Source organism: Lithobates pipiens, unplaced genomic scaffold (assembly GCF_037356315.1).
Source record: "Lithobates pipiens isolate NorthernLeopardFrog02 unplaced genomic scaffold, aLitPip1_a1.2 Scaffold_23, whole genome shotgun sequence".
In the NCBI taxonomy this organism is placed as follows: domain Eukaryota; kingdom Metazoa; phylum Chordata; class Amphibia; order Anura; family Ranidae; genus Lithobates; species Lithobates pipiens.
Window position 1 is genome coordinate 35,159,204 of NW_027507785.1, and position 15,078 is coordinate 35,174,281.

Sequence of the window (15,078 nt, forward strand, 5' to 3'; positions counted from 1 at the left end):
CAGGAGTGTCCAACCTGTGGCCCACTGGTCGCATGTGGCCCAAGGCAGCCATGAATGTGTCCCAATACAAAATCGTAAACTTAATTAAAAATATAAAAAAATTTTTTTTAAATGCGTTACACTTAGCAAACACATGCGGCCAAAGAATAATTTGACAGTGTCTCTTTACTGGACTTTTATAAGTTTTATCTTCCCAAAGAAAAATCTCCCACACTTCACAATCAGGCGTTATTCATGTCATCAGTTTTTTGGCAGCACCTATATTTGTGAGCGACTATTTTCAAGGAGGAAACATGCAAAGTGCAAAATTAGGACCAGAATATCTGATGAGCACCATGAAAATTTATTGAAAATTGCTACTCCAACTATCTAACCAGACATCGATGTGTTAGCCCTTGTACACACGGTCGGAAATTCCGACCACAAAATCCGTCTGATTTTTTCCGACGGATTTTGTCCGAAACTGGTGTTGCATACACACGGTCGGACAAAGTTGTCGGAAAATCCGATAGTTTATAACGTGATGACATTCGTACGTAACGACGGGACTACATTCAGGCTAGTAGCCAATAGCTTTGGTCTCGTAGTTTGATCTGAGCATGCGTGGCACTTTTTCCGATCGGAATTCTCTACAAATGATCGGACAAAGTCTGATCGGATCATGTTGTTGGAAAATTTTATATCCAGCTCTCAAACTTTGTTGGTCGGACATTCCGACAGAAAAAGTCCGATGGAGCCCACACACGGTCGGATTATCCGACAACGCGGTCCGATCGGACATTTTCCACGGGAATGTCCGACCGTGTGTACAAGGGCTACGTTTATCAAAAACATTTTCAAACATCGCACTAGTTTTATTTTGCCCTCTTTTAGACTTATCATAAAAAATATTACAAAAAAATTAAGTTTTATTACTCTGATAGGTACAGTTCAATATATTTATCAGATAAAACGTATGTCATGGGCACTCAGAATGTCAGGACCAGGCAGATAGTGTCTTTATTGGACGGATGAAGTGGTCTTCAAACACTTAGGGCTGCACTCAAAGAGGGAAGCAATCTCTAATAGAAAACAGATGAAAGAAAAAAGGCGCCTCTAAGTGCAGAATTAAAACTTTTAATATCCCCAAACAAGATTAAAAACACTTACAGAATCAAGGATAAGAAGAGGCATAACATGGATGTATGAAGCAGGTGATCCGGCATCAGGAGGTCCCAGTGTATCATCACAGCTTTCCAGGGGTAATGATATGCAGCAGCAAAAGGTCCCAGGATAACCAGCAGGTGAACACCCCAGGCTCTGGGAACACTGGTGAAGCAATCGCGCCGTCTGAGTCAGGGTGAAGCATGAATCCCGGAAATGGCATCAGCGGGAGGGTACGACAACCAGCATGGACCGCAAACAGGAAATATGTCATCAAAATGGGACGCGGGTCATTGGCTTGAAGAAGGAACCAATCAGTAGTTCCGAAACGCATCCCATTTTGATGACATATTTGTTTGGGGATATTAAAAGTTTTAATTCTGGACTTAGAGGCGCCTTTTTTCTTTCATCTGCATTATATTTATCAATGATTGTTAATTTGTGATCTGCCTGACTTTTTCTGCTCATCAGCTATCTCTGTTATGCCGCGTACACACGATCGGAAATTTGGCCAGCAAAAGACCGATGAGAGCTTTTGCTTGGAAAATGCGATCGCGTGTATGCTTCATCAGACTTTTGCTGGCTGAAAAGCAAAAGATTGAGGGCATGTTCTCAATTTTCTCGTCCGAAAAAGTTCCTATCTGAAAATGCATTTGTGTGCATGCAATTCCGATGAGCAAAAACTCACGCATGCTCAGATTCAACTACGAGACGAAAGCTATTGGCGTGTTCACCGGGTTCTTGACGGTCGGAATTTGGTGTGACCATGTGTATGGAAGACAGCTTGAGCAAAATCCTGTTGGAATTCCGTCAGGAAAACCATCAGAGCTTTTTCCGACCAAAATTCTGATCGTGTATACGCGGCATTAGTGTATTTTATGTGTGGCCCAAGACAATTCCTCTTCTTCCAACGTGGCCCAGGAAGGTCAAGAGATTGGACACCCCTGCTTTAGAGCATTCTCATTGTAAGAAACCAAGTAAAAAAAAAAAAAAAAAGTTAAAGCGGAGGTCCACCCTAAAATGGACCTCCGCTCATCGGAATCCCCCCCCCCTCCGGCGCCACAATCGGCACCTTTCAGGGGGGAGGGGGGTGCAGTTACCTGGATAATCCAGGTAACTGCACCCACTTCCGGGCTAGCTCTCTGCGGAACGAGCGTAGGTTACGCCCCCGTTCCGCAAGCGCCCGCCCCCTTCAGCAAGTGCCCCGCTGCCTGCTGGGAAACACACAGCTCCCAGAGGCAGCGGGGACCGTCCGGATTGCGCCGCGCGGCTCGCGCATGCGCAGTAGGGAACCGGGAAATGAAGCCGAAAGGCTCCATTTCCTGATTCCCATACCCAAGATGGCGGCGGGACCCGGCAGCCGAGCGAGCGATCGGCTTCGGGTGCCGACATCGCGGGCGCGCTGGACAGGTAAGTGTCACTATTTAAAAGTCAGCAGCTGCAGTATTTGTAGCTGCTGGCTTTTAAAAAAAAAAAAAAAAAACGCGGAGTCCCGGTGGACTCCCGCTTTAATAAATATACAGTGAGCAAAGCCAAACTTTATCAAATCTTTCAGTCTGGGTTCACATTAATTGCGGCCGCTGCTCACAGCAGGGGATCTGGTGCGTCCCTGTTCACTGTTTTTCTGGTGCAAATCGGGTCTGAATTTGCACCTGAAACAGAGCCAAAGACGCACAGGACCCTTTTCCAGTGTGCTTTGTGGCCGCCCCGGAGCTGTGTGAACTTGCTCCATTGAGAGCCGGTCACACTCTCCTGTCATGCGAATTGTATGCGGATGATTTTTTTTTTATGGATGATTTGATTAATATATTTCAGTCACACTGATATATGAACACTGACTATAATAATTTTGAGAGCTGCATTTTTATGTTTCATAGAATGTTTAGCTCATCGCTTTGTGTATTTTTTACTCCTGACACCATCATCCTCTGATACTAGTTTTGTGGAATATTTTCATACCGGATGGCTCTCTGAAGCCTGTGCATGCAGTCTGCGGCCAGGACGTGCTGCTTGCGGGACTGGATGAATCTCTGCACATGGGGGAGAAGAATATTGCTGGGCGGGAAGAGACCGGTGGCTAACCACAGCAGCTCCCATCCCTTCTCTTCACTGTACCTGGAATACAAACAGAAATAGAAGATTTGGGACACAGCTTAAATTTTTTTTTAGATAACTGTAGTATTATTTGATACAGAAATATAAATAGCACGGTGAAATCAATTGTCTTTTTGTATGAAGAATTTTATAGCAGTTCTTTTTTTCCAGCTAATTTTATTTTGTAAAAAAAATTTCATCATTTTTATAGAAGTTTTGTTCAGCAGAGGTCACGTAGATTACTGGTAAAACATCTTCAATGTTCAATGTTTCAGAACAAGTTCACCTGAATGTGACAAACTACTACTAGCTTTACCATTGTACATTTAATTTCACCTTAAAATTCTTATATTTAAGCAATCGTTAACATAGAGAGGTAAACTTACAACTTTATTCTGTTTGTCATCTGACTATATGAATTTTAAAGATGTACAAATATAAAAGAAACCAATAATTTATGTTTATTATACACATATACAAAGTTTGCTGTTGCCTCAGCATGGGCCAAGGCTCTTGTAGTTTTTTGCTAGTGTAGACCAAGGTTTTTGTACGCTTTTTCCTAGTGTAAGGCTAAGGCCTTGTAGACTATTTTGCTAGTCTAGGCCAAGATTCTTGTAGACTTTATTCCTAGTATAAACAAGGCTCTTGTAGTTTTTTTGCTAGTGTAGGCCAAGGTTTTGTAAAGGTTTTCCTAGTGTAGGTCAAGGTTCATGTAGCCTTTTCTTACTAGTGTAGGCTAAGGTTCTTGTAGACTTTTTCCTAGTGTAGGCCAAGATTCTTTTAGACTTTTTCCTAGTGTAGACCGAGATGCTACAAATCTTTTTTTTTTTTGCTAGTGTAGTCCAAGGTTTTTGTACCCCTTTTCCCAGTGTAAGCCAAGGTTCTTGTAGACTTTTTCCTAGTATAGGCCAAGGTTTTTGTAACCATTTTCCGAGTGTAGGCCTCTTTCCAACTGTCAAAGATTATGTATTTTTTCTGCTTTCTGTAGTCCAAGATTTTTGTTGCCTTTCCACAAATCCAGGCCTATCTTTTACCTTAGTATTAAGTGATGTAGGAGCACAAATATGGGAACAGGGCTATAACTGGCTACAGCTAGGTCTATATTTCTGAGGTGGTCTAAAGAGCAATAATAGGCAAATGCAGCAAGCTATAATAAACAGATGATTTTGATTATACACTATGAGCTACTGAATTTTCCAAGCCCAAGGGAATCATACTAGTATTACTGTATGATGATATATTACCCAGTTTCAGCTTGACCAATAAGGGCTTTGCTAGGGAAAGGAGAATCCCTGTGTAAGAAGGAACTCAATTGTTTCTTTATCATGGACAAACAATAAGAGGCAAACTTAAGTGTACTCCAAGCAAAAATCAAGTTGCCCAGAAAATCAGGAGGGGTTTAAAAAGAAAGCTGATATCTCAACACTTTTTCATTCTGGCTAACCTGTCTACTGACCTGAATTTGAGACTTTAGGAGCTTACCATCCATTATCACACGAAGATATTATATAATTGACTGATATTCAACTAAGCAGCAATCCTAGTTTTGAATAGGAAGCGTGTACCCACCATGCAATAAATATGGAATGTGCATTTTGGTTAAAAGGTCTTGACTAAAGATGGGCCCCTGAAATTAAATAAGCTGACAACTCAGGAGAGAAACACAGACAGCCACTGCTGGACTATTATGATGAAAAATGAGTTACGGTACCTGTCTGTCATGCTGATTTTTTGGTTTATTTCTGAGACACAAACTTGGGACAAGCGTGCAGCTAGTAAAGTCCAAATTCTGGTTATGCATACTTATTCCAGGAACCTCAGTCCATGGCTCTACATGACAGCCAAGCTACTGTCATGTAGAATTCAGAATGCTACTAGCATTCTTAACCCATGTTCAGGTATAGAAAATCCCTGTAATTTTCTTAAGACAAGCTCTCTTTTACTTGGGTTGAAATCTCAGCTCTGGGAATTTCATTGTCCCTGAATCTATTAACTTACTTGATGTGGTTTTCGGTGAGCTGCTTGAGTATCTGACAAAAGATCTCATCTTTCAGTGGTTCTGCTTTTAAGGCACCTTCAAAGATCTGATCTGTCAGCTCGTTGACTGTTCGCATACGCTTGGATGGATAGTCTCCCATATACTTTAACATAGGTGCACAATACCAGTCAAGGATTGTAAGGTACAATTATTTCATCATGTTTGTGTTAAGACATTAGCATCAGTAATCCCTGTGTGTTCGTACAGTCTGATGTTAGCAACTCCCCACCTGCAGCTTCCCAGAACATTAATGCTAGTCATGCCAATCTCTCATACAGCCTATCCATCTGGTATTGCCAAGTAACGAGCTGGGTGACTTTAAATTGGACCATGAAAAATATATTTTGTTTAAATTCTTCTTGTGCCTTAAGCCTTACAGCTGTATGTCTGTTATGGGAGATCATCTAAGGCGCTGTTGCCTTTGACTGCTAGTCCCACCAGATTTATAGTACAATTTGTGGATGTTACTATTGTGCTACTCACTGCAACACGGATGCAACTTGGAAGCTACTTTGATGCTACTGTGAAGTGGTTTGCATATTCATTAGTGCTGAAATTGTGCTAGAATTTCAACAAAGAAGTACAAAAGAAAAAAAATCAGTCCGTGCTGTGTTGTATTGATGTGAATGGGTACCATTGTAAACCATTTGATTTCAATTGTCATGTTGTGCGACTCAAGTTGCATCTGAAATTGCACTAGTGTGAACGGAACATAAATGGACCATCTGGCCACACATTTTAGTTTTGAATGAATGCTAGCACTCACTCCCTATATCTTTCAGGAACCAGCAGGTAAACTGAAGGTGCGTATAAACATTGAGGAGAAAGGGGGCAGGTAAGTCAACCAATCGCTTGCGCAAGCAAAACACAAGCTAACTTTAAGATCTCATTATTTCTAAAACGTAGCAGTCTGAGGTTGGCAACTCCAGAGAGGAGGACCCACCTCTTGAAAACCAAGTGTTATTTCAACCAACCAGCTCTCACCCCTAAAGCCGGCCATACACAGTTTAAATCTCAGTTGGTTCTGCAGAAACTGGCCAAAATTCAAACCGTTAATGGGCAGGCTGAATGTATAAAGTTGATTGATCAATCAACTTGGGTACAACCAGCCTGCCAGATTATTTTGCAATCATCGCTAGCTGCTGCAATAGTGGGCAGGCTTCCTCCGCCCACCCCCGCCTGGAGAAGACAATTGCTGATTTCCCTGTCAGCACTGTCTGGTTTCAGAAAAGAAATTTGCACTGTGTATGGCAGGCCTAACTGAGATCTCAGTTCTAAGTGGACAGTTAATTTAAAACTTTTTAAAAAGTTAATATGGCATTACTTCTCTGCCTTAACTGAAATCTTGGTAGATGGAAAAAAAATTTATAATATAAAAACTGGACTCCATAGATGTATGATATGTGTAGGTCCAACCCAATAAAATATGGTAACTGGTTTTCCATGAAAGGATATCGATAAATGACATGCAGGCCTCCTGAGACATCTCATCACTTATCAGCACTTTCCTTAGAAGGCCTTGTTTGATTGGCTCTCGGGTGTAGCACCACAGCTTGTCTTTTCCTCGGTTTTTAGTTATCATGACGCGGCTCAGTGTATGTTTCGGAGGCGGCCTAATTATAGAAGGAGAAAGTTATTAGATGCATAAAAAGCTTTCAGGGTAAAAGATGTCTAAATTTGACGTTTTACTCTTCCACATGTCTTAAAAGTATAACTAAAGGCAAAATATGTAGAAGAATACATATCGGCCTAAACTGAGAAAGAAATTCGTTTTTTATATATTTTTTTGGGGATATTTATTATAGCAAAAAGTAAAAAATATTGCTTTTTTCTCAAAATTGTTGCTAATTTTTTTGTTTATAGCGCAAAAAATAAAAAATGCAGAGGTGATCAAATACCACCAAAAGAAAGCTCTATTTATGGGAAAAAAAGAACGTCAATTTTGTTTAAATGGAAGTAAACCCTTCCAAACAACTTTGACCTACAGGTAAGCCTAGATTAAGGCTTACCTGTAGGTCCAAGTAATATCTCCTAAACCTATATGGTTTAGGAGATATTTGCCCGAAAATGGGCACCGCTGTCTACGGCGCATGCGCCGTAGACAGCGGCGCGCAGGCGCACTAAATGCGGCAAGTCCAAGAATGGATTTGCCAAATTTGTCTACTCCCGTGCGCATGCGCGGGAGTGACGTCATCGCGGCTCCGGCGAATGGCAGCGTCGGAGCTCCGAGACGCGACTCCCGTGCGCATGCGCGGGAGTGACGTCATCGCGGCTTCTCCGCTGTCATTCGTCGGAGCTGCGAGAGACGCCACAACCAAGATGGATGCGGCGGACTACAGGTGACAGCGGCGACTTCGCTGGCTCCTGTGTCAGGTAAGTGACACATAATGAGCTACTATGCGATGCATAGTAGTCCATTATGCTTTACCTTTGCAGGGAAAAAAAGAGGAAGTAAACCCATCAGGGTTTACTTCCTCTTTAGGTGCAATGTGGCACAACTGTGCAATTGTCAGTTAAAACAACGCAGTGCCGTATCGCAAAAAGTGCTCTGGTCAGGAAGGGGGTAAATTCTTCCGGGGCTGAAGTGGTTAAGAAATCACGTACAAACATTCGTACAAAAATTCTCATTACATTTGATGACTTGACGAGTGTTGCTCGAAGGTAGTTCAAAATTGAATGCGCTTTTAAAATTCAGTTTTGTCGTGAATGGAATTTCCTGAATGGAATGGAAACCACATACACTGTTAGAAATTCTTTTGTTTGAGAAAAAAATTTCATCCTGCTTCTTTGAATTTCTCATCACGGTGATGAAAAATGAACATCATCATGACTAATGATTATAAAATCAAACTAATATTCTTAAAATTTTTTTTTTTTTTTTAAATTAAATTCTACTAGCGTATGCCAGGGCTAGATTTCTAACAAGGTCGTGTAGGCTATGAGGAGAGTCACCTACCTGGACAACATACTAAAAAGTGTTGCCGGCTGCTAGTAATTTCATAGAGTCATAGAACCTAATGCCTTCCAAACTGTGCCCATTACTTGTATACTTTTATTTTAATTGCATTCATTGCCGCTGGCCCACCCAGGATGGCTCCACTCCACCTGTATTGCCAAAACACGAAGTATAAATCGCAAGAACCATGGGTTGCAGCTTCAGTGTTTCGGGCCCTCAGGTCACCCACCTGAGGTGGCATTGCAGCCTGCGCTGAGGAGGGGGAAGCAGCCCCCTCCTTTCCTGGACCTCTCTCTCCAGAGGAAGACCCCAAGTCCATGTGCTCTTCAGATATAAATACAGTGATCCAGCATGCCTTGGAGTACATCCCCTTCTGATTCACCAGGGCTGTATAGACATCCATGTTCTCATCTGCAAGGTTTCCTCTCACTGTCCAGTACATCCCATAGCTACCAGACCAGTGTGAAACATTCAAGACAGTATGAGCAGAACCATAGCACACTAAACAAAGTCTACCAATCAATCAAAGCTCTCTGTTAACCAGACGGCATATACATTTGCCTAGCCGTCTCCCTGTTAAGCAGAGAAACCTAAAACTAAGTACCTTCACTCTAGCACCTACCTAGGAGGGCGTTACACATAAAAGGTGTCTGTCACATGCTTTCGATTTCCATTGTTCCTCTACAGGACAAATATCAGTGCTGGAGATAGATTCATCTACCTGTCCAAAACAGGTAGATGAACTTGAGTTAAGCAACACACGAGGAGGTGCTCTGAAGGCACTTGATCCCCCAGACACTGCAGCAGATGAGGAGCTTTGTAGCCAGGGTGGATGTAACTTAATGGGGATTCAAAGACACTAGTTCCCCATCAGGTCCGCTCTCCTTGTGATTGACAGCAGGCAGTGGGGGGATTCCTTAGCCAGCATACAGCCTGCTATTGGCTATAGAATCTACCTACTGCCTGCTGTCAATCACAAGTAAAGAGTAGACCTGATATGGACTAAGGTCTTGTTTCTCCATTGGGCTTCGCTCACTGTCAGTGGCACTGGTTGCTAGGAGCCTGTTCAATGTGAAGCCAACAGCATCCTTGACCACCAATGAAAGGTGGAGAAGGGCGGGGGTAGTGGCAGCAAACATACTGCTCTGCTACACAGCAGCATACAAAGACATGTACTCTGCCTATCAATCTCCCTGCCGACTCAGTTGTTCTTAATAACCTCCAGTATCATTGTCTATGAACTGGAGGTATCTTTCTGAATTTAGTGCAGCTATAGCACAATTTTGTAAAATTGCCACTTTTAACAACTACTGGAATCTGCCATACATGCAGGCCAATCTGAAATCTGACGCAGGCCGTTTTAACAGGGCCATACCATCGGAAAAGTGCTTTACTTAATTCCTACAATAGTGTTTCCTATAATGGATGTTAGCCCTTGTACACACGGTCGGACATTCTGATGGACAATGTCCGATAGGACCGTGTTGTCGGATAATCCGACAGTGTGTGGGCTCCATCGGACTGTTTCCGTCGGAGTATCCGACGGACCAAGTTATCCAGCTGGGCTTTAAAATTTTCCGACAACATGATCCGATCGGACTTTGTCCAATCATGTGTAGAGAATTCCGATCGGACAAAGTACCACGCATGCTCAGATCAAATTCCTACATCAAAACTATTGGCTACTAGCCTGAACCTAGTCCCTTCCTAATGAAATAACGTCATCACGTTAAGTACGATCGGATTTTCTGACAACTTTGTCCGACTGTGTGTATGCAACAGTTTCGGACAAAATCCGTCAGACAAAATCCGACGGATTTGGTTGTTGGAATGTCCGACCGTGTGTACAAGGGCTAATGCAACATATGAACCTACAGGATTGGCAACACTTCTTCCTCTTTCCTTATTTTATGAAACATTCAAATATATAGTAAATAATCCATCTTTCCCTTTCTTTCTTTTTTTCTGACTGTAAATATTGAATTTCGCCTTCATTTTACCAGTAACTCCTTTTTTTCTTTTAATCAAATTACTGGCTTTGTTTCTATGTATTTGCTTGTTCTTGGTCTTACTGGTAATCCTCATTAGTATTCTCTATTATCTCTTTGCCAACTACCTTTCTGTGCTTTCTCAATCTCTCCAACTTACCTTTCTCAAAACTTCTATCCGTAGTCAAATAATGCAGCTCCCATCACAAATTCAAAATAGTTAAATTGCTCCAACTAGTGCACCAAACATGTTTTGTCACACTGTGACTTTTTTAGACGTTAAACCGCTGCAAAATCACAAATTGTAGTACTAAGTTTTAGTATCTAGTGGGTGCTCAGACCATCCATTTTCATAAATATCTCTTACATTGTTTAGGGACAAGGATGGAGAGCTCAAAGCAGAGCAGGCCCATAGACAAGACAGCTTCATTGTCCAGGAGCAGTCTTGCTATTCCAACCTTTCTCAAACTTTTTACCCCAGAGGAACTCTTGAAATAATTCTCAGGTCTCTGGGAACTCTTGATAAAACCAATTCATTGGTGGTGAACAAAGTGGGAAGAATGCAACCATTACAGTGGTGGTCAGAATGCAACCCTTACGGATAGCTAAAATGATCATTGGCTTCATGTAATTTGCTTTACCAAGTGGAATTGACCTTGGAACTATATAAGCATAATCATTTGGAGGTCAATCAGCCACCGAACAAGGAACCCCTAGCAACCTCTGGAGGAACCTTAGGGTTTCATGGAACCCTGGTTGAGAATGGCTGGGCTATTCTCTGAAATGTCCGCTGCCAAAACCAAGAGAGCAAAATGGAAAAAAAACTGGTTTGCCTGATCTGATCATCGGATGCCAACTCCATTCATGCTTGCTCAACTTGGCTCTTTCTAAACAATATATAGACATCCTAAAATGACCAATGCCCTAATTTAAAGTTCTACCAAGGCTTGAACATCCGTGGACCTTGTTGGATGCAAATAAAAAATGAATAATGGAACATTTCCTCCTTACAGACCTCAGAGCCTACCAGTGGATTTAATTTTTAGGCGTATTGCGTTCAACAGTACATTGTTAAAGCCCAATTGAATGTACAGTTTAAGTTGGCTAAATACATTCAAGGAGCATCAAAATAAAAAGGTATGCAAAGTCTTACTTTTTTTTAAAAGCAGCCACAGCCTGTAGAAAAAGCCCGGGGGGGGGGGGGGGGGGTCTCTTTGTAGAAGTGTGACAAACACACTACTGTGTCATAGACCACAGTTTCCCAATGAGGAGTTAGCATGAGCTTAGTTTTAGTTGATTGCAGAGCTATAGGTCTGGCTCAATGAAGAGGAGAACTAAAATTAGACCATTGCTTCCACACAGAGAGTAAAAGACATTCTCTGCAGCATGCTGGCAGGGGATAGGCTTTTCAACTTTGTGGCTGCTTTAGAAAACAAAATTAATTGAAAGACATTGAACACCTTTTGCTTTGATACACCTGGGATGTATTTCACTGATTAAAACGTAAGGTTCAGCTTCACTTTAACATTACATCATTTCTGCAAATAACAGTATTTTTTTGTGGCTTATTGGGGGGATAAGATACAGTATATGTGTCTGCAGATGAGGATATGCTAACCTGAAATAATCATAGGAAAATTCCTCCAGCGTGTATGGCTTAACCTTCTCCTCTTGCTCATGCGTGGCCATCTGCACAGTTCGCACAACATCCTGCTTCTCATCTGGGGTCATTGTAATCAATGCCTTGATAAAACCACAGCGAAAGGAATATGATTATTGCAGCTGCACACCTGAAATACTTTTCTATTTTTTCCATTATAACAGGAAATGTGGGAGGCCAGCATAACATTTAAAAAATCACTATACTTTCAGGACAGTTATCCTTTAGGTCACCCCCTTTCCCCACCAACACCCCTCCCCCCAAGTCTTTTACTTACCTGTGCTTCAAAACACATCAATAGATGCCCTGTTCATAGGAAAAAAGTAAGACTCAAAGAGCCCATCTAGGAGATTTTTAGAGCAGTAGCTGTGCAGCTTCCAGTAGAGATCTCAGAGGAACGATGATAAGCAAGTATTAGAATGGGGATCATTTAAAGGGTAACTGTACTATAAGCATAGATATGCATTCAAAATGGAATCTGGGCACAAAAACTTTCATTCAAATAGATTGTTCAATAACCAGGATATAAATGCACTATGTGCAACAAATGACATTGCAAACCTAGATGTTGCCTTTTAAAAAATAGTAGTGACATCATCATTCTGCTGCATAAAACTGCAGAGAGCAGAACTTTGGGAGGGCCTAACAGGCGCCATCAACTACAGAAGGGGACGGAGATGAGACCAGTTGCTCTGCACAAGGGAAAAGAGCAGCAGTGAGCGGTCTTTATTACAGGAAGGTCCTGCCAGAAGTACATTTCCATACTGGATCATTGCAAAAGTCTGGAAAACCACATCAGAATTCAAATAAGAACAGACACGGCTCTTGTATTTAGACAATATTTGTTAAGCCCATTTTTCAGCTTTATTGCTCTCACATTTCCCTAACTCTGAAATCTGATCTAATGCTGGCCATAGATCCCTGATGGTTGGACATTGGGCATAATCTTACCATTGGCAACATGCAAGCATTAATATGAATGCTCGGGCCAGTGGTGCAGTCATGTTAATGCTTAAGAATATGACACTGCCACAGCCTATGTCTGATCACAGTGTAGATGTCTCCATGAAGAAGGAATCAGGATCCAACCCACCACTATTTATCATGCAACTTGGTTGATGAGTGGAAGCATCACATAGGTGGTTAATGCTTTCTTTCTCTCTTATGTATAAATGAGAAGAAGAGGAAGACATCAGACCACTGCATGGAGCATTTCCAACAATTTTGAAGACCATTTCGCCTGAAAGGAACGTACCACAATCTCAGAGGGAGGCTTCGTGACTGTCGGCATCACATACACAATCTCAGTGGGAAAATCTCCTTTCTGTTTGCTCCGTTCATTGTATCCATGAGCCCAGCCTGCATTCATGACAGTTTCCCCCGTATCCTGGTCCAGGATGATCAGATCTCCTTTCTGAAAGCCGAGGAATCCAGAATTTTCACCTGCTACATGGGCAGGACCATGCATCCCAATAAACAATACAGAAAAAGGTTTACTATGCTTGGTGTATGATAAGATTCATAAAGAACATTGCACAGTGCAAAGGTTTTCATTGAGGATTCATGTTGAGCTATCACTGTAAAGTCTGCCTGTTATGTTTTTTGCACCTTTCCTTTGCCTAAAAGAGCACCTGCACTCAGTTACATAGTAGTAAGGTTGAATAAAGTGAATGGCCCATCCAGTTCAACCTATATATGCGTGTGCTTTTTTTTTTCAATTTATCTACACTCCCCACTGACACCACCAACTGTGGAAGGAAGTTCTGCATATTTACTGCTTGAACAGTAAAGAAACCCTTACGCAGTTAAAGATTAAACTACTTACCAGAGGGTGATATAAGAACTGCTGCCTCCTGGTGTCTGTTTTTTGTTTTTCTTTTACCTTTCTTTTAATTGACAAATGGCAATTTTACACTGCAGGATTGCACCACAATTGCAAGTCAAATGTTTGGCTCGCAGTTGTGGCGCATCCCCATTGATCTCAATGGGCGAGTTTGACAGGCGGTTCCAAAACCACCCTAATTTTACTTTTCCCATTGATTACAAAGTTGACCTGTTACTCTGACTTATTTAGCTGTGTGAAAGTCCTCATTGTCTGGTTGGCTACAAGTTTGTTTAGTCTTAGAAATTTCCTTACCGGCTTGTACTGTAATTTGTCATAGATAGGTCTAGTACTGTGAATGCTTTAGTACAAGCAAGAACGAGTTGAAATATCTACACTTTGTCTTGAATTTCTCCTGAAAAATAGCAGTGCATTTCCTCTAACTAGGCTCCCCCCCCCCCCCCCCCCCCCGTGCCTTGACCCTTGTAGCTGCAGTGTGAGTTAATCTAAGGCATTATTAACGCTGACTGCTAATCTCACCAGATTTGGAGTGGGATTTGGTGATGCCTCTACTGTGCTGCTTAATGTTCTCCTTCGGCCAGCCATAGACAAAGCTAATTTCTTTGTTGCAGGAAAGAAATTTTCTCTTGATTTCCCTATCAACACAGTGTTGATATGGAATTCCCTCCCATGGAGCCATTATATTCTCCTGGCAGGAGAATACAGTGATTATTGCTAGCAGCTATAACAGCCACTAGCAATAATCGCATGTAAAATCCATCAGGCTGGTTGTACCCAAGTTCAACAACATGGGTATATTCAGCCTGTTGTAGTCGAATTTCATATTAGCCAATGTATGTCATACTATTCATATTAATTTACAAGTGTTTTATTGATAATATATTATTCATATAATTATTATTCATATTATTATTAGTAGTAGTAGTGGAAATATCATCAATATTATTATTAGTTCAATATTAAGAAAAGTTATTAATTTATAGGAGTTAATACAATAATATTTATAATATAGAAAAGCTCATTGTAAGTTATTAAGTCAATTGCTTAGAAAAGAAACATTTTGAAAACAGTTGAACTATAGTCAGATAAGAGAACATTCCTTAAAGGTAATAAATAAACATTGTCAAGAATAAGTGGTAATACTTCTTATACTGGTGGTTTAAAAAGTAATTATGTGAAATATGGGAAAGTTATGTATATTTAGAATTACAGAGTCAAAAGGGTCTGCTTGTGTCCTCGTTAAAACTGTTAAAATACATTGAATAAGAGAACACTGATGTGTATGTATATATTAATAATTAGACAATATTGAATAAAGCAGTTAGCTTTGTATGTGTAGATATGGGTATATATGTA

At 41.2% G+C, this 15,078-nt stretch overlaps 1 protein-coding gene across 3 annotated transcripts in view; it reads right to left on the minus strand.

Moving 5' to 3' along the window:
• The window catches only part of MYO7A (myosin VIIA), a 344,985-nt gene that overhangs the window by 40,564 nt on the left and 289,343 nt on the right, over window positions 1–15,078 (minus strand). For all 3 annotated transcript variants that reach the window (XM_077451417.1, XM_077451415.1, XM_077451416.1), the window contains 5 exons: window positions 13,135–13,325; window positions 11,838–11,962; window positions 6,731–6,888; window positions 5,236–5,389; window positions 3,103–3,258 (listed from right to left, as the gene is read on the minus strand). In XM_077451417.1, the coding sequence (XP_077307543.1) occupies window positions 3,103–3,258; window positions 5,236–5,389; window positions 6,731–6,888; window positions 11,838–11,962; window positions 13,135–13,325 (784 nt within the window). The remainder of the gene's footprint in view (window positions 1–3,102; window positions 3,259–5,235; window positions 5,390–6,730; window positions 6,889–11,837; window positions 11,963–13,134; window positions 13,326–15,078) is intronic.